Source organism: Ailuropoda melanoleuca, chromosome 12, assembly GCF_002007445.2.
Source record: "Ailuropoda melanoleuca isolate Jingjing chromosome 12, ASM200744v2, whole genome shotgun sequence".
NCBI lineage: Eukaryota > Metazoa > Chordata > Mammalia > Carnivora > Ursidae > Ailuropoda > Ailuropoda melanoleuca.
In genome coordinates this window covers 26,905,253-26,925,148 of record NC_048229.1, presented here as the reverse complement: position 1 = coordinate 26,925,148, position 19,896 = coordinate 26,905,253, and the positions used below count along the sequence as shown (strand labels likewise).

Genomic DNA, 19,896 nt, shown 5'->3' with positions numbered 1-19,896 from the left:
CTTCAATGCATAGTGGAAAATTTCCTACAAATTTCAAGACATGGGGTTAAAGAAGGAGATGGGATAAGGACAAAATATGTGGTCATTGCAATCTACATGTTTTAATTTGGAGGGTGTTACTGTTTTGGGTTTTCCTTCATAAAATGTTTTGGGGTGAGTTTTTTGACACTCTTAATTGGCTGTTAGAAAGTGATTTCCCATAAGAACTAGGAGGATCGGTAGGGGAAGAAAGGGATAAAGAAAAGGGGGGTAATCAGAGGGGGGAATGAAACATGAGAGACTATGGACTGTGAGAGGCAAACTGAGGACTTCAGAGGGGAGGGGGTGGGGGAAGGGGATAGCCTGGTGATGGGTAGTAGGGAGGGCACGTATTGCATGGTGCACNATATTTATATAAAATTTATATATTTATTATATATATAATATACACACACAGATTGATGAATCTCTGAGTTTGGATTTCTGGGTCATAAGATCAATTTCAGGTAAAACCATAAGATCTAGAATTTACAAGCATTGTTCTTTGCTAATAGAGTGAAAGTCTATGTTTCTAAATAATTGCATAATCTTTCTATAGGGAAATTAAATAATTTTTAGCAAGTATTTGCTCAATACTAGAAATATCCGCTTAGAAAATCATTTTGATTTTACATTATAATTCTTTTTATAATAGTATCTACTAGATATGTTGCATATTACATATGAAGATTTTGACACTTAGATTTTCAAAAAAACTACTATCATTTCATCATTCTGAGTACGAGAGACTGTGTCTGAGATGTGTTTCAAGTCTGACCACAGTAAGTGATGTGACACGACGGGTCCAGTCTAAACAATTTGCAGGAAGCCTGCTTTTACCCTCATCTGAGCCCCCACACTCACCTACACGCACAGTAAAAAGAGCTTCTATGCGTCACCTTTCCTTATTGTGGTCAGCTAATGAATGTGAGCCAGGCCCCATTTCAAGACATCCTGTGTACTTGTCAACTCTGCTCAGTCACCATTCAGCAGAAGCAGCACCATGTCGCCTGTGGTCATCAGCCTCACATGTCTTGGTGAGTCCCAGAAGGGGATGAAGGGAGGGAATACATGGTGGAAATATTGGCCTGGAAGGCTGGGTCTCCCCACAGCAGAACATTCCCATGGGGGCAAAGCAGACCTTGATGGTGAAGCTCAGGCCAGGTGGGGGAAGGAGTGGTAGGCCAGGTCTTCCACAGAGATGGACAATTCATCATAAGTCTTTCTTTCCAGGGTTCTTCTCCATCCAGAAGATCTGGGCACAAATGGGTGAGTCCTTTCCCCAAACCTTGGGCTGCCATCTACTCAGAGTAAGAGAATTCCTATAACAAGAAGGCAGATGGCACAGGAGGTTGGGTGATGGGTTGACTGTGGTAGGGCTTGTGGGTGAATCTCTTGTGAACTAGAAAGTGAGGGCCCAGGGAAACCCTAGTCTCAATTCTGGTCCAGAGACCCTCCCTAGAACCCTCTTCCCCTTGGCTGAGCCAGGCTCTAAAGCCATCTGGAGGACACTGCTGCTCAGAGCTGGGGTGTCTGGGATGGCAGTAGAGCAGGGGATGCAAGCCGTGCCAGGCACAACAGACTGGAGGACACTGCTGCTCAGAGCTGGGGTGTCTGGCATCGTCAGTAGAGCAGGGGATGCAAGCCGTGCCAGGCACAACAGACTGACTGTGGTCAAGGTCCCCAGCACACCGTGAGGGTGGGAGCCCCAGGTGCTGCCACCGCCACTGACGTTCTACCGCAGAGGTGGGAGATCCGCATGCCAGGACCCCTGGAAATCCAGCACATTCTGACGCGGCTCTGCCATGTCACGTGCTTCCTGTGTTTGCTGGTATTATGGCATACACATAGGTCAGTACTCGACACCTAAAAAGAGTTCAGTGTTCGGTACTCCAGAACTCTCAGCCGACATGTTTGTTGTAGGAGATGCCGTGTCTGTGTGGTGTGGGCACCCCTGGTTTTCAAAGGAGCCTTAGAGACTCAGAAAGAAGGGGAGCCTCTGAGCCAAGGGAAGGGAGACCAATGCAGTGCCGCCTCCCCCCCGCAGGTGGTCAGGACAAGCCCTCCCTATCTGCCTGGCCAAGCCCCGTGGTTCCTCAAGGACAGCATGTGACTCTTCAGTGTCGCTCCCATCACAAGTTTGACACATTCAGAATGTACAAGGACAATGGCATCCTCGTCTCCAAGCTCCACAGCGTGATGTCGCAGAAGGGCTTCCTCATTGGCCCTGTAACCCCGACACAGGCGGGGACTTACAGGTGTTGTGGACCGTGCCCTGGCTCCTCCTCTGTGTGGTCAGCACCCAGTGACCCCCTGGTGATTGTGGTCGCAGCTCAGAGAACACTCGTCTAGAGGGCTATTCACTGTCCCAATCTTCCAAATGGCAGAGTTTCCTGGTGGGAGCGTCAGGCTGGTCCGATTAGAATAGGAGCTGCTCCAAGTATTTTAGATAAAAGGGCATTTCATGCAGGTGGGCAGAGTAACGGCCCCCCATGATGTGTGAATCATAATACTCCAAGTCTATGAATAGTCCAAGGGCAATTAAGGTTGAATATGGAATTCAGGTTATTAAGCAGGTGACCCTGAGCAGGTACCTCTCTAGGCGGCGCCATCATGGGGGGTCCCATGCTAACTTCTCCATGGGTCCTGCGACAGCTGCCCATGGGGGGACCTGCAGGTGCTTCAGTTCTTTCAATCGCTCCTTCCATGAGTGGTCTGCCCCCAGTGACCCCCTGGACATCATGATCACAGGTGAGACTGTCCAGACCTGCCCCCATCCCCTTTGGGATGCAGACAGGGTGTTCTAAGACCTGGAAGCCCCAGGTGGTGAAGGAGATGAACATGGGCTTTATGAAGAGAGACAGCCTTGGCAAGAGCTTCACCAAGAGAGACAATGTTATCATGTTTTTTTTTAATTTTATTTATTTATTTGACAGAGAGAGACAGCCAGCGAGAGAGGGAACACAAGCAGGAGGAGTGGGAGAAGAAGAAGCAGGCTCCCAGCAGAGGACTGATGTGGGGCTCGATCCCAGGACCCTGGGATCACGCCCTGAGCCGAAGGCAGACGCTTAACGACTGCGCCACCCAGGCACCCCTACAACTTTTTTTTTTAAGATTTTATTTATTTATGTGACAGAGAGACAGCCAGCGAGAGAGGGAACACAAGCAGGGGGAGTGGGAGAGGAAGAAACAGGCTCCCAGCGGAGGAGCCCGATGTGGGACTCGATCCCAGAACGCCGGGATCACGCCCTGAGCCGAAGGCAGACGCTTAACGACTGAGCCACCCACGCGCCCCCAACTACAACTGTTTGTTATAACATAAAGAACAGATAGGGAGCAGAGACAGAGTCAGTAATGGAGAAAAAGAGCAAGGGGACAGACGGAGACGGGTACGCCCACATCAGAGACAGGGTGCCCTTCCACTCTGAGTTTGTTCAGAGACCTGGGACAGTTTGGAACGTGGTTTCCAGTTAATCTCCACACCCTCTTCTCTACCAGGAGAACTCAAAGACACACCATACACATGACCAAGTTTCAAAGCCAGGCTGGCCTGTCTCAGGTTGATTGCCCATGGGCCCTAGGTCCTCCCCCATGTGGCACCCCCAGATGCTGTGTTCACTCTGACATTACTTCACCCCATGTGGTTGAGCCACAATATACCCCAGGAAACCATGGTCCCAAGTGGAGGAGCCAGACACCAGCCCTTATATGTGGTGTGTCTCATGGGTTCCCAAAGATGTTTCTCAAGCCCATGTTGAAGGTCACCTCAGATGTTACAGGATTACAGAGGTCAAAGCCTACAGAGAGAGGCGATCAGAGAGAAAGCAGAGTGGGTGTATGTCAGTGTATGTAGGCAATTTCTATGTCGATAGACACAGAAATGCATGTGTGCACATAAACACACACACAGAAAGGAGGGATGACAGAGAAAGGCAGATGGATAGACAGACAGACACTGGCTCAGAGACAAAAAAAGAAAGAAAAAGGGATAGAGAAATAGAGAGAGAGATGGGGAGGGCAGATAAAAGCCTTAAAAGACTGAGACCTGGGTTGGGGGCACAAAAAGAAAGGTGATGGTGTGGGGGTGGGTGACAGAGATCCCAGAAGAGGGCTGGGGACAGAGAAGCAGAGCAAGTCACAGAAACCAAGGTGATGGAGATAGATAGATGATAGATTATACTAAGTGAAACAAGTCAAGCAGAGAAAGACAATTAGCATATGGCTTCTCTCATCTATGGAACATAAGAACTAGGATGATCGGTAGGGGAAGAAAGGGATAAAGAAAGGGGAGGTAATCAGAAGGGGGAATGAAACATGAGAGACTATGGACTCTGAGAAACAAACTGAAGACTTCAGAGGGGAGGGGGTGGGGGATTGGGATAGACTGGTGATGGGTAGTAAGGAGGGCACGTATTGCATGGTGCACTGGGTGTTATACGCAACTAATGAATCATCGAACTTTACATCAAAAACCAGGGATGTACTGTACGGTGACTAACATAATATAATAAAAAATTATTATAAAAAAGATAGATGATAGATAGATAGATAGATGATAGATAGATAATGTAGGAGGAGAGAGACAAAGTGGAATGAGAGACTCAGAATTAAAGAAAAAGGCAGATGGAACCAACGGATCCCGGGAGAGGCAAAGAGAGTAAGGCAGCACAAAAGGTTTAAAGAACAGGAGGGAGGCAAGCACAAGAAACAGCAAGAGAGGTGGACATGAAGGGGCACAGTGGGCCTTGGGCTCTGGGAACGGGGAGAGAGGATTCTCAGCCCAGGTGTGAAGGACACTGTGAGCAAGGAAGAGCGTCTCGTACCGAACTGCCTCCACTTCCTCCAGGTCTGCACCAGAAACCTTCTCTCTGGGCCCAGCCGGGCGCCGTGGTGAGGTCAGGAGAGAACGTGACCTTCTCCTGCTGCTCTGAGAGTTCCTTTGACGTGTACCAGCTGTCCAGGGATGAGCAGCCCCACGAGTGCTGGCTCGCTAAGGGGCAGAGGCGTGGTGGTGAATCCCAGGCTGACTTCCCTCTGGGCCCCGCACACTCAGCCCTGGGCGGGACCTACAGATGCCATGGCTCTTTCAACCGCTCTCCCTGTGAGTGGTCAGGCCCGAGTGACCCACTGTACATTTCTATCACAGGTGAGGAAGCCTGGAGCCTGCTCTGTGTCCAGTGATACAGGATGGATTTGAAGGCCATATGTGAGGGGCGTGCTGCTGGGACTGGGGGGATGCTTAGGAGCTCTGGGGAGACAGAAGCATAGATCAAGAAACCGGGAGGGAGAGACTGAGGACTCACCTCCAGCATCCACCTGCATGGCTCGTGTGGAGACCCAAACTGGGGGTCTGTTTCCCCCAGGAAGATGGAAAGGAGTCAGGGCAGATCCAGGAGCAGGAGAGAAGGGGCTCAGTTCAGGGAGATCAGAGGCTGCGTTGGCCCGTCACCATTACGCACGTCCTAGCAGCCCCTCCTCGCCTCTCGCCCACAGAGTGGCCTCCCAGGTGGTAGAGGTGCCTTTAGAGCAAGATCTAGAAGCCTCTTCTTAAGTAGGAGCCCCTTTCATCATCAGCCTCTCCCATCTCCTCTCAGCAGCTTGAAGTCTCGGGGAGTCAAGGCCCCAGAGATTCTGGGGAGGGGTCCCAGGGGCTCCCAGGAGCTCAGTGTGAGATGACAAGGAGCGTCAGTGGATTGAAGATGGTCAGTTCCACTTCTCCACCTCTCTCCTGGCTTGTTTTTTAGGAAACTCTTCAACGAGTTGTCTCCCATCCACGAAACCGACCTGCAAAGCTGGTGAGGAAAGGACCCTTTATCCCTGTTCGTGGAAACCTGACAGAGAAGCCTTGGGTTTGGGTGTTGGCCAAGACACCTTCCAGCTCTGTGATCTTGGGCTTGTTACCTTCCCTCTCTGATCCCCAGACTCTACAATAGCCGAAGGGGTTTGGGTCAACATGGGACCAGTGAGAACTCTTAACCTCTAATTTTCTGCAGCAGAGACCACCTCCCAGAGAGAAGGGTGAGAATAAACCTGATCTCCTGGCCAGGAATGATGCTGTGCTTACTCTGTCCCCATTCCTAAGTGGAGATAAGATTCGTGGGGACTTGGGGTGGGGGAAAGGAAGGGAGCAGCTGGTGAGGGTCAGGTAGTGCTTAGAGAAGTTTCATTTGCCAAGAAACGAGCTCTTGTCTGTCAGGATGCAACACTGATGTGCTCAGTAGAGCGAGAGACAACTCAGAACGCAGTCTGTCGCCCATATGCATGATTCCTTCACTTACCCGTTCAAGCACTGATCCCGTGTATATACGTGTCCGTGTGCTGGATATGCCGTGTATATTCGTTTCTTATTGCTGCTATAACAAATTTCCACAAGCTCAGTGCATTAAAACAACCCATTTTTCAAAATGATCTTACGGTTCTGTAGGTCATAGATCTGAAATGGGTCTCGTGGGGCTGGAACCAAGATGGCAACAGGCTTTCATTGGATTCACATCTTCCTACAGGTAACCCCAGACACCTGCATGTTCTGGCTGGGCCCTTAGTGGCCATCGTCTTCCTCGCTGTCCTTCTTTTCGTCCTCACTCGTCAGTGGTGCCCTGCCAAAGAAAGTGAGTCTCCGGAAGAGGCCAGTGCCTGTCTGGGAGCAGTAGGGGAGCCAGGGAGCCTCCATGTGCTGGTAGACTCCTGGTTCAAGGCAGGAGCCACAGAGGTCAGGCTTTCTAGAGAGAACTCCCGTGCCCCCATCCTCACCAACAGAATGGAAATGGGGAGACATTACTGGGATGTATCTTTGAACGTCGGAGAGGTGGAATTTCTCACTCTACTTTTTGGCAGTAATTCCGGCATGCACTGCACCCCTCTGTGCTTTGTTATTTCTATCTATAAAATGAGAAACTTCCAACTGTTTTTGACGACTTCTGTTCCCTGCAGATGTTGCTATAATGAACAGAGAGCCCGAGGTGGACAGAATGGTGAGCAGGGAGGTAGGCTGTCCTCAGCTCACCCTCTTCAGTGTCATCTCATCTCCTCCTAGTCCCCGCAAGTGTGTGCACACCCTCCTCACCATTGCCCATCATGCAGGACCCTCAGGCAGAAGACCCACAGGAGGTGATAGACACACAGTCGGATCACTGCATTTCCACGTGGAAGAAAACCACTCCCACTTTTCAGAGGCCTGAGGAATCCTTGCGTGATGACAGTGTGTATGTGGAACTTGCAACATGCTGAGAGCAATCAAGGCATGAGTCCTATGCCCCAAGCACGCACAGGAAGATGCTGAGAAGGCTCTCCGTGGACCCCATAGCTCTTTCTGAAACCCCTCCTAACGACAACTGGAATCTGAAGACAGAAGTCTTCATTTTCCTTTCACCCTAAGATGAGATAAAAATCTCAGAACCGCCTAGAAATCCCCCCATCCATTCTAGGATGCTATTAGGATGATCCAGACATTTCCAATATTGTCCACAAAATCACCTTTTCTTTTCAAGGGTAAGTTCTGACTTGTGTTACTATGTTACTATAAACAAATAAACAAATCTATCATCTATCATCAATCATCTTTCCTCCCAGCTATTATCGAATTTCATCTACATGGAATCACACATATTTTTGTGACTGACTCCTTTCATTCAACATTGTGTGTTTGAAATTCAATCCCATCCTTGCATGTAAGAGAAGTGTGTGTAGGAATCCATTCCGTCCTGTGTAGGAATCCATTGTGTGACTATGTCACAGTTATGTGTCTAGTCGTGGTGAGTCTCCCAAACTCTGATGTCTTAATTTCTTGCACTCTTTCATCCTTCTGGAATCATCTGGATAGTTCTACCCATTCCTACTGGAATCTGGGAAGCCATGCTGGGGCAGGTTCAGACAGCCTCAAGTGAGAGACACCTGGAAGCTCTGGTCGGTTGCCAGAGAGCACTTGGCTGGTGTCCTCAGCATGGGGACTGGCTCTCTCCCACCACCTTTGCAGCTACCCCTTCAGGGCACATTATGGGGCCGCACGCACACCATGTCGCAACTTAGTACAGACGACTGCCCTCAAGGCTCAATCACTGAGATCCGGTAGGAGCAGATGGATCTGTCTGGATGATTCTGGAAAAACAAAACAGTGTAAGAAATTAAGACATCTGTGTTTGTGCCCAACATTCGCATCAACATGGATGGAACTGGAGGGGATTATGCTAAGTGAAATAAGTCAAGCAGAGAAAGACAATTATCATATGGTTTCACTTATTTGTGGAACATAAGGAATAACTGGGAGGACATTAGGAGAAGGAAGGGAAAAATGAAGGGGAAGGAAACAGAGGGGGAGATGAACCATGAGAGACTATGGAGTCCGAGAAACAAACTGTGGGCTTCAGAGGGGAGGAGGGTGGGGGATTGGGATATGCCGGTGATGGGTATTAATGAGGACACATATTGCCTGGAGCCCTGGGTGTGGTACACAAACAAGGAATCATGGAACACTACATCAAAAACTAATGATATACTTTGTGGTGACTAACATGACATAATAATTTTTAAAAAAGAAACTAAGACATCTGAGTTTGGGGGACTCATCAGAGCCATAGGTCTAGCAATATTTTGGATGCAGAATCAGCATCGAAGTTAGTGAACATCCTTTTTAGTGAACAACAGTGAGGATGATAGGTGTCTGTGTGGCAATGACAGGAATTCACACCTCTGTGCACCTGTTTCATGAAATGTGTTTCACATATGTTTCCTTGATGAATCTTTATGTAAAACTTATCAGAGCGCCTTGTTATCTCCACTTTGCAAAGTAGGGAAATTCAGAGAGACTAAGTGTCTTGTCAAAGGCCATACAACACGGCATGGTTGTTGACCATCATGGGGCCTCAAAGAGAAGACCCCTGAGTCCGTCCACTATCTGTTGAACCACCCCCTGTAAACAAACGTCACACCTTGGATTTATGGGATTGTTCCAGATATGGACTTTAAGACACGCTTGGGTTTTGGAACCAGGTAAAGCCTTGGGCTTGGCTCAAAACATTTCCAGGAAGTCAGATATTTTTGTCAGCACACATTGTGGGAAAACCAGAGCTATGATTGAGAAAGGAAGTTTTTCAGCTTCCTCTCGTGTCATCAGTTTGTAGAGGGACCTGAACAGTGATGACAGGCCCGACGGACTCCACCCAGTGCGTGGATCAGTTCTGTGGGGCTCCTGAACAACAGAGGTGAGCAATAGTCGGGGAAGGAAAGCAAGTGTATTAGATCCTACTGAGATCTGCAAGGGGAAGCACGGGGGACTTACCTGGCATTCCCCTGACATCAGGACATGGATGAATAGCGATCCCATGGACAACTGAGATTTTCTGCAACCCCAGCCTAGATGTGGCTTTTAAACACAGCGTTTCAGCATGGATGCTAGGGTTAAGGCAAGAGTTTGGAAGAGAGATTAAGTCTCCATGTGGCTTCTCTTAGAGTGTTATGAATGAATATGAGAAGGTGAGTCGTTCCATATATATATATATATATATATATACACATTTCCATTTATTCTCTGACAAACAATAAAAAATATTCACGTATCGGAATATACTAAGAAAAGCAACTTTCACCATTTCTCAAAATACGTCCCTCAGGTCTTTTCAAGTCGACCCTTCCCTCAAGGGCAAGTCACTATGTTACTACAAGTAGCTGGACGAATCCACCGTCTATCTATCACTGGAATGTAACGTATTTGTCACGATCCTCTTGTCCCAGGACAAAGTGAACAAGTAACCCTAGCGTCTCCCCTGGAGAGTCCCAGACATGCGTCAGAAATGGATAATTTTTGGACGTTTAGCAATTAGATTCTGCTTTGCTTGTTCTTAGCTGCAGGATCTCTGGCAAAGTCACTTCTCTTAAAGACTCATTGTCCCTGTTTTTAAAATCTGACTGCTGGTGGTGCCTTCCAAAAGATGGGAGAAGCTCGGGACTTTAGGTATTTGGTGTCTTGGAAGGCAAGAGTATAGGCATTATAATGAAATGTGGTCAATGTTAGAGAATTTGATTTGGAGTATGTGACTTCCCGTCCCATCCTACCGCTAAAGATCTATCTATCCAGTATCTGTATCTAGATAGGTATAGGGATGGGTATAGGACTTTCTTTCCCACAGATGATAAATAGCTCCTGAGCAAATTCCTCTGCATGCTGGCGTAAAGACAAGCCCCAGTGTAACAGTATATTGTTTTCCTGATCAAGCCCAAGTGGATATACTTAGTCCCTGAATTCCAGAGAGGGTACATGGGTCCATAACAGCCAAAGACACATGGCTTTTGACTAATGATCCATTGGAGATGAATCCCTGTCTGTATGGCACCCTCTTATACTCTGGCCCAGGCCCTTCCACTAGGATGTGGGCTCTGGTTTAAAGAAGGATTTGAGGGGCGCCTGGGTGGCACAGCGGTTAAGCGTCTGCCTTCGGCTCAGGGCGTGATCCCGGCGTTACGGGATCCGAGCCCCACATCAGGCTCTTCCGCTATGAGCCTGCTTCTTCCTCTCCCATTCCCCCTGCTTGTGTCCCCTCTCTCGCTGGCTGTCTCTATCTCTGTCAAATAAATAAATAAAATCTTTAAAAAAAAAAAAATAAATAAAGAAGGATTTGAGCCCCATCAGACATCGGTTGAGGAAAACACACAGGTCTCATTGGAATGATAGGTCTCCTCTCAGGCCCCACCCAAGAACTATCCAGAACCAATTTTTTGGGAAGGAACTATTACTTGTGGAGCAATAGATGGAGAAATTCTCTGACCAGAGACTCTGACCTCATACTTCCTGCTGCTCTACCTTACTGTCTTATGAGGATCTGTCATTCTGCAAACGCGCACCAACAGAGACTAATTGGGCCGAGGCTGTGTCAGAATCATGGACCTCAGAGACATCACCCTTCTCTGTTTCGGTGAGTCCTCGAATGCAAGTGGGTCGGAGGGGAAGATGGGGGATCCCCAAAACACTCTCAGTGTCCCTCTTACTATGAGAACTCAGGAGATTCTGACCTCCGAATTGGAGAGTTGGCCTTTGCCCAGGTATCTATAACTGTGTCTGCCCAAATCCAAGTAGCTTATGGGACCTGTTCAACCCATGTCATGCTGTCTAGAGATCCATGATGGGTCCAGAGTTCCTACAGATGAGAGCCTCAGGGCCTGGAATCGAGAAAATAAAAGACGAGCCTCAAAGCTATGCTTGCTGTGGAAGAAAAAAATGACACCCTGCATATCATCAGGCAGTGTGACTTGAAATAAAGACGGGAAACTGGAAACTGATCTCTCATGAATCTCTCTCTTCCAGTGCTCTGTCTCAGCCAGAAGATTCAGGCACAGGAAGGTAAGTGTTCCGCTAACTCTCGCCCAGCCACTTTACACCTCGGGACGGAAGGGTTGAAAGAACAGTCAAAAGCCCAAGCAAATTCCAATTTTATTTCCCATCCCAGCCATCTCTGCTGTGTTCCCCTCTCCAAACCCCTCAAACACATCTTACTCAGACCTGGATTTAGTGTTTGCTTCCGTTAGGCTGTCTGCTCTGATTTCAAGGACATATATCTTACTGAGTGTTCAACTGCAGGGGTGAGGAAGTTGGGAGCCATTGGTGATCCCCAATGTCTGTCCCTATGTCAGACCTGCTTGTTTTCACAACCTAATTCTCCCTCTCTATCCACTTTGCTTCATCTAACAGGATGTTGCCTTAGTCCCACCTTTGCGTGCGGTCTCTGTCCTGGACACCAAGTGGCTTTCAAGTATGAGTGTATGTTGTCACCTCCACTCCTGCCTTGTCCATCCATGTCGTCTCTCTTCCAGCTCCTTCTAAAGACTGTAGCCTGATTACTTGTGTGTTTAAAACACAGATGTGTTTATCTCCCTCAAACCCCTCAGGGGTCGAACTTCAGATAAACCTACTGACGGGACTGGGTCTCCCAAGGGTGCTGCCCGCCCAGGCTGCATCTGCTTCCCCAGCCCACCTTCCGCTCTCCCACTGCACCTCTGCTCCTCACACATGCTGAACTCACTTCAGTTTGTCCCTCACTTATTTGTACTTTAGTAACCCTTCTCCCATCAGCCCTTTTTCCCTCGACGCTCCCGACCCGCCCGTCCACATCGCCTTGGCAACTGCTACTCGTCCTCGGGTACCAGCTGAACCCTTATATCTATTATCAGACCCCCAAGACCTAAGTCTCTATGCTGCAGACCATGTGTCATGACCCGCGACTATATGCTCGTGTATTTCTAAAAAAATTAGTATCTGACATTTCCCACATCATCATTCCCTTAAAGGTCTTAACCAGGTTGTGTAGGTCAAGGTTCTCAACCTCCGACCTATTGACATTTGGCAGCAGATGATCCTTTGTTGGGAGGAAAGTCCTGCTCATTGTAAGATCCCTGGCCTTTACCCAGTAGGTGCCAACGTTGCCTCCCGTCCCAGATGTGAGAACCAAAAACATCCCCAGGCATTGGCAAATTATCCCCTGGGAGGCAAAATCGGCCCCTGTTGAGAACCACTGGTTTAGGTCATGATATTAAATGACCACTGTGTCTGCATTAATGGGGCATCTCTCCATATACTTTGGAAGAACAAACTCACGGAGGTATTGGTGAATGAACAATACTGAATAACAGGAAGTCCTGCAATCTTTAGTAAATACGGTCAACACCTTCCACAACCACAGGTTGGTCTTCCTTGATGGCACTCCTTCTGAGCATAGCAGAGTCCCTTTCTTTCCCCCCTCACAGAGCTGCACTGAGCACATCGCTATCAGGCCTAAAATAGATGATACGCCACGAGAAAGGGAACCTTAAGTTGTGAGCTGTTGACAAGGGTTGCCATGGCAACAAAACACCACGCAGATTTTGTGGCAGACTCGTGGTTGCTAGGGGAGGGGCTGTGGAAAGAAAGAGTGGGAAGTGACAATGGCCTCCAGTATCCTGTGAGTTGTCTTTAACATATGAAAATTCTTTTGAAACCTCCCTTTTCCTTACCTCCCCAGCCCCATAGTATATAATCAGCCACCCCTCACAACCCGGGGCAGCAGCTCGTTCTGCCCACGGGTCCTGTCCCCGTGCTTTCATAAACCACCATTTTGCACCAAAGACGCAAGAATTCTTTCTTCGGACTCCATCCCACTGAACCTCACCTATATTCTAAAACCACATCAGAGCCTACCTAAAAAAAAAGGAAAAAAAAGTTGAAATGGTGAATTTTACGTTATATATATTTTACTACATTTAGAAAATACAAAAACAAATTGAAAAGGAAAGAATTGCAGGTCCTTCACACCTTACTTTATTTGTATCCTGCCCACAGAGCAGGAAAGTGGTATGGTTTCTCCGTAGCAGTGCACCTGAGTCTGGGCTGCATTTTCTTGCAGGGGATTTACCTATTCCTATCGTATCCGCCACACCTGGTTCTGCGATTCCCTGGAATGAGTCTGTGAAGATCCTGTGTTGGGGGACTCCCGAGTCTTACTTGTACCAGCTGGAAATCCGGGGAAACTCCACATTCGAGGTGGTGGAGAAGAAACTGGGATTTCAGAAAGAGGCTGAATTCCTCATTGAACACATGAATCCCAACACTGCAGGACGTTACCAGTGCCGGTACAGGAAACTCGACCGCTGGTCGGAGTGCAGCAAAGCCTTGGAGCTGGTGGTGACAGGTGAGGACACACCCAGGGTCTCCAGCCCGCGGGTGTTCTTTCTTTCTTCTTTTTTCATTGACTTTCTTTTGAGAACAGTTTCGGGTTTCCAAAAAAATCGAGAAGATAGGACACAGCATCCCATATACCTATCACTCGCCCTCCCCTGTTGGTAACATCGTCTGTTGGCTAATTGAATTTACATACAAATTTAAAGAAGATTTCCTTAGCTTTCACCCAGCGTCCTTATCGGCTTCTAGGATCCCATCCCAAGCGGCTTCCGTTGTCACGTGTCCTCCGGCACCTCTCGGCTGTGGCCGTTTTAAGCAGCGCAGGCCAGTACTTTCCAGGATGCCCCACTGTTGGAAGTTGTCTGATGTTTTTCTCGTGATAAGACAGGGGTCCTGGTGATGAGGTTGGAGAATATCGGTGAGGTTCAGTGGGGTGCAGTCCGGAGCTGACGACCAACAAAGAATTCTTGAGACGTCTTTGGTGCAAAATTGGTGGTTTATTAAAGCATGGGGACAGGACCCGTGGGCAGAAAGAGCTGCTGCCCTGGGTTGTGAGGGGCGGCTGATTATATTCTAGGGGGTTGGGGGAGGTGAGGAAAAAGGGAGGTTTCGAGAAAGTACTTTCATGTGTCGAAGACTCCCAGGATACCGGAGGCCTGGCCATGGTCAAGTTAAGGTTGTTTACCCTTCTAGCAAGACATTGACATGAAGACAGATGGGAACTTCCTGGAGGAACATTACACTCTGTTGTTTCAAGTATCTGTCTATGGGCTGCAGGTTATAAGGACATTCAATTGTATGTACATTTCCTTCTGGAAGCTAGGTTATTGATAGAAATGCTTTGTTCTTGTAGATCGCTAAGGCTAAGACATTTGCAAACTGAGGGAGACTCTAGTCTTGCAGGATTGCGGTCTCCATAGGTTAACTTTCTTTGTCCTTTGGGGCAGCCTGAGGAATGACAGAACCAGGTGTGGCGGATACATCCCGTGGGGGAGTTGCGGGGTGTCAGTTTTTGTTTTGTCCTCTGCTTGCCTGCTGTTCCCTCATCACTGGGGTGACTGTGGGGAAGACCACAGAGGCCCACATCACATGAAGGCTGTGCACCGTACTACTGAGTATGGCTGGTGATGCTTAAGCTTCAGTACCCGGCTGAGAGTGTCGGCAAGTTTTCTCCGCGACCCTTTCTGTATGGAAAGAAATCAGTAAATGAGCCTGGACCTAAGGAGGGGAAGTTATGCTCCCTGCACAAGGCCAGCCCCAGATTTTAAGCCCTCTGTCTACCCTCAGGGCGGCTTGACCCTCTGTTTCGAGAAGGGTTTGTTTCTAAGTGTTCATCCTGAACTTCCAGGTCTTTACCGCTAACATGCTTCTTACATAATGTCGCCTCTTTTAGCCTCCGACATAGCACCTCAAACTCTTTGGATACCATCCCCTTTTCCCCCCAATATGGCTTGTGATACTGTGATTTATAATAAGAACTATATATTTGGTCTTTGTTCCTATTCCTGGCACAGAGCTCTTAAATCCCTTGGTGTTTCCTGAATGATTAAGAATGGTAATGATGTTTTGATATTCCTAAGGAAGGCTTCCTCCCTTGTTTGAGGTTATGTTAATGAGGTGACTTTTGGACCCTGCCTAAGGACAGGGGCTGGTTGCCAGGAGAACCAACCATGTGACTAGAAGGTTAGCACTTTCAGTCCCACCGCCCCCCCACCTCAAGGGAGTGGGGAGAGCGGGAGGTTGAATCAATGGCTGATGGCCAAAGGTTTAATCAACCGTGCCGAGGTAAGGAAGCTTCCGTAAGAACCCAAAGGGACAGGGTTCAGAGAGCCAGGGTTCAGGTGGAGATGCTTGTAGGTGGCCCCCCTGGAGATGGCATGCGGCCGTATGCATCCCTCTGGTCTGGCTGTCCCTGATTGTATCCTTTATGATAAACTGTTCATCTAGTGAGCAAACTGATTTCCTGAGCCTATAAGCTGCTTGGGCAAATTAAATGAGCCCAAGGAAGGGGTTGTGGGAACTTCTGATTTACAGCCGTTCTGTCAGAAGCACAGGTGACAGCGGGGGGTGGGGGGGCTTGTGACTGGCATTGGAAGTGGGAGCGGTCTCAGGACTGAGCCCTAAACTGCGGGATCTGATGTTACATAGTGTAAGAAGTGAGTTGATTATGGGATGCCCACCGGGTGTCTCCGGATGGCTTGGTGGTGTGGGGGGAAACCCCACTTGTTGTTTGGGAACAGAATCATGTGGGTCTTCGCTCTAGAAACAAGATCTCTATCTCTTGAAAATGGCATCTCATCTAAGCCCTACAGGCTGCTTGCTTGCTCAGCCCCGTCTGCAATAGTTTGGGAGAGAGAATGGGCCCTGGGGTGGTGAAATGGGACGTTCCCAGCTCCCATTCCTTTGGATCAGGGAACATCAGCCTGTTTCCTTCTCTTACCACGGATCCAATAGGAGTGGTGGGGATAATGGGGAAGGGAAGGAAAATCGTGCTAATTGCTCACTCTCTTCTCCTTCAGGCTTCTACAACAAACCCGTCCTCTCTGCTGACCAGGGAGTTGAGGTGCTGCGAGGGGAGACTGTCTCCCTGCAGTGCACTTCAGCACACGTCCCATTTGATAGATTTTCCCTGACCAAGGAAGGAGGAGCCACCCTGTCACAGAGCCAAAACGGGGGACACCAAGGCAGCTTCGTTCTAGGTCCTGTGAATCAAAGCTTCTCAGGGAACTACAGGTGCTATGGTTGGTACCGCGGCAGCCCTTACGTGTGGTCGGCTCCCAGTGATGCCCTGGGGCTTGTGGTCACAGGTAGGTGTACCCCAGCCCAGCCCTGTGTCCTCCTCCTCGGGGCTTTGGCCTCCGGCAGGAATACAAAGAGAAGCACTGAGAAAGAACAGCGGGGCAGTCGAGACTGTGAAGAGAAAAAGACTTTCATCCACACACCATTTGATTTTCACATCCTCTCCCAGAGTTCTCCAGACAGTGCGCTTTAAAAACAAGTGGTCTGTTGAGAATGGAACGGCCCAAGTTCAGAATCACGTTAAGGGGCATTGATGAGACAGTAGATCCCAGACATCACCTCAGACTAACCCACCCCTCTTCTTCCCATCCTTAGCTGCTTCTGGAAACCCTTAAACTAACCTACAGTACCACAGTGCACTCTGAGTGCTTGGCTGGGAACTTAGGGCTTGTGTGAAGAACTCTAAAGACTCTAACATGAGCCCCATTATCGTAGTGTTTGCATCCCTCTGCTCAGCAGAAGAAGACGAGTTACAGCAAAGGAGAGCAATGCTGATCGTTGCCCAGGGCAACCACGTTCCTCTCTGGTGCCCACCTTGTCCAGTCCCTCTGCAGGCTGAGCATATAGAGCCGTGGCCCTGGGAGAGCACAGGCTAGAGTGTTCTTCCCATCGAACAGCGCACTGGATAACTGGGCATCGATGGAGGAGGAGTGAATTTATTAGTCCTTTTCTTTAGAGAAGATACGCACTGTATCTCGTCTTAGAAATCATCTGTCCCAGTGTTGGGATAATACTATCCTGTATTTTCCTCTCAAACTCAAAATATTTTGCATTTTGTAAATTGGAGCTAATTTGAAATTCCAAATCCATTTGAAATTGATTTCTGAATTTTAACAAGAGAGTTACTGTGATTTCTGAGCATTGTCATTTCACAATAGTTTATTACATCCTTGAGAGGAACCATGGGCCCAGAAAGTCCATATAACAAATGAAGAATTTTTTTTAAAGAGTCAGAGAACAGCAATGTCTAGTGAACAGTCACACAATAGTGGAGATACAATTTACTTAAGATTATCTGAAAATTTTCTCCGAGCTACTTCCCAGATACCAGCAGTGCTATGTCCTTTGTCATGTATGAAAGAGGAACACAAGTTGTTATGTGGGGTGAAGAAAGTGTAAAGGAGAAAAATTAGGATTCCAAATATATGGAGGTGTTGCAAGGATATGACTAGACTTTGAGGGAAATGAAGAGGGAATGAAAAGCAAGTACAACTTCCCCATAATCACCTCCTTCCCTGGTCACAGGATTCCCCTTTGACCCAGGCTCAAAGATTAAATATGGTGTTTGTGAATGCGTGAGTTCATTGAGGGGGGGTTCTGACTGTAATCACAAATAGGGAAATGAGCTCCCTTTCAGGGCTCTGTGTTGGGATGAAATGGAACATGACCAATGATTGCTCATCTCCTTTTAATTATGTCTGCAGATGCAACGAAACAAGATTACACAACGGGGAATTTGATCCGAATGTGTGTGGCCGGGCTGGTCCTTGTGGCTCTCTTGGCCATACTGGTTGAATTGGCACAGCCATCGGGCTCCAAACAAGAAAGACTGGCCAGATTTTCCTGAACCGAGCTGGAGTAAACAGAAATGTCAGACATAACGGGCCTTTGGACAAACCCCTACCAGCCACAAGGTAGACACCTGTCACTGACGTAGAAATGAGTCAGCACTTGTGGAGTCCTCCAGAGCCACTGGGAGAACAAAAGAGAGAAAGAGGCACTAACAATTTTGGATTCATTTTCAAACCAATGGTATTTTCTTATATGTATCCAATACAGTTATATACCACCTTTCTAGATGTTGGTGGTAAAATTCTTGGTATAGTCTTGGCTCAACTCATTCCTGTGATAAAAATCATGAAAAGCATTCTCAGTTCTCATTGCTGACTGTTTTTCTCCCAGCTTCTATAGAAGGTCTGGCTCAAATCTTCAGTCTGTCTTGAATTTATCAGCAAAACCGGATACCCTCACACCCCTCTAGGTAAGACCTTAACACTTAGAATTCCATAAATTATTAATACTACTGATTAATTATTAATACTGTCCATTCAACATACCATACATTCCATGACATGTATGCTTCTAGTTTTCCCTACACTGACATTTGTGTATTAACTAACACATGCTTTCCCCATTGTTAAGAAGACTCTCCCGTTCTTATGAAACTAACATTTCATGCCCAGACCCCTGGGCCCTCCAGAAGAATCAAATGGAAGGCAACACTTTCGCTACAAGTACACACAACAATATACGTTGGAATCCCATAGGTAGGAAAGCTCACCGTGAATGACCGGCAGTAAAAAAAATTGCAAACTTCATAAAGAAACAAAGAAACCCCAAAGTATAATTGAAGAATTAGCAATGCCAAGGGACTTGAGATACAGAACTGTCATACGCCAATGTAAATTATTAAAACAGTAAGTAGAGAAGAAAGCCACAAGGAAACCGAGGCTAGACCCATCCTCTAAGGTCCAGACCCAACCCCAATCAGGGCCATGCCATGGAGATACTAGCCCCATCCTCCGTGATGCCAGGAGGCTGACTTAAATTCCAGGGAGCTCCCCAACTTTTAAAACAATGTCACAGGAACTTGTTACCAGGCAACCAGCCTCTTGAATAGACTCTCAAACTCTCTGAAGTCAGAGGTAGCAGAACTTTCTCACCATACCAAGGGAACTGCTTCTCTGCCCCTGGTCACTTTATCCCCAGAGGACAGCTAGCTCTTTCCTGACACAGGAACCCGCTCACTAGGGGCCTTACCTTCGTGCTATGAATGGACTGTAGGCTGACAATGATGAGTAAGTTAAGATGTATTATGGGAGAGAAGTGAGACGAGATGTCCTCTTGGTCCAGAGACACCTTTGTCATCTACAGACGAGCCTGCCTCATTGTCCCCTTTGAACTAGCAACCACTGCTTCCCTCCCGCATGGTTTGGTATCTAAATGTTTCCATAGGTCAAGTGTGATTTTAAAAACAAAAAACAAAAAAACCCATAGCACATAACCAGGTTTCTCACATGCATTGGCTGTGCCCGCTCTCTAGAAATGTGGTCAAAGTAAAAAACTCTAGTGCGTAGCCCTGGGTCCTCACCACTACTTGTTCTGCGCCCATCTGTCCTGTAAGTTTATTAGGGTTAAGTTCCCTAAATGATGTAGACAGAAAGTCAGATGGGGGGAGAGGTTAAGATGGCGGAGGAGTAGGGGACCCCTTTTTCAGCCGGTCCCCTGAGTTGAGCTGGATAGGTACCAGACCAGCAGGAATATCCACGGAATCAGCCTGAGACGCAGGAAGATACATCTGGATCTCTACAAATGAACATCTCCAGCGCTGAGTATCGAGGTACGAAGCGGGGAGCCGTGAAACCGCGCACAGATATCGGAAGCTAAACAGAAGGGGGAGGGAGCCGCCGTGTCAGGGCGCCGGGAAGCGGTAGCCACCT

The 19,896-nt window shown here is 48.0% G+C and overlaps 3 protein-coding genes across 5 annotated transcripts in view; all 3 read left to right on the top strand.

Moving 5' to 3' along the window:
* Positions 1–1,018: 1,018 nt before the first annotated feature.
* Positions 1,019–7,496, top strand: LOC100470457 (killer cell immunoglobulin-like receptor 3DL3). The gene is given in 9 exon segments (XM_034672612.1): positions 1,019–1,055; positions 1,252–1,287; positions 2,066–2,406; positions 2,538–2,769; positions 4,865–5,164; positions 5,763–5,813; positions 6,522–6,626; positions 6,949–7,001; positions 7,099–7,496. Coding segments are annotated over 9 exon segments (1,299 nt in total). The 5' UTR covers positions 1,019–1,021; the 3' UTR covers positions 7,246–7,496.
* Positions 7,497–10,766: 3,270 nt separating this feature from the next.
* Positions 10,767–18,323, top strand: FCAR (Fc fragment of IgA receptor). Its single transcript, XM_034672605.1, is given in 6 exon segments — positions 10,767–10,922; positions 11,312–11,347; positions 13,383–13,667; positions 16,177–16,464; positions 17,881–17,968; positions 17,970–18,323. Coding segments are annotated over 6 exon segments (819 nt in total). The 5' UTR covers positions 10,767–10,888; the 3' UTR covers positions 18,058–18,323.
* A 35-nt stretch (positions 18,324–18,358) lies between these two features.
* Positions 18,359–19,896, top strand: part of NCR1 (natural cytotoxicity triggering receptor 1) — a 14,695-nt gene continuing 13,157 nt past the window's right edge. For all 3 annotated transcript variants that reach the window (XM_034672597.1, XM_034672595.1, XM_034672594.1), the window contains exon 1: positions 18,359–18,437. The gene's annotated coding sequence lies outside the window, so the exon portion shown is untranslated. The remainder of the gene's footprint in view (positions 18,438–19,896) is intronic.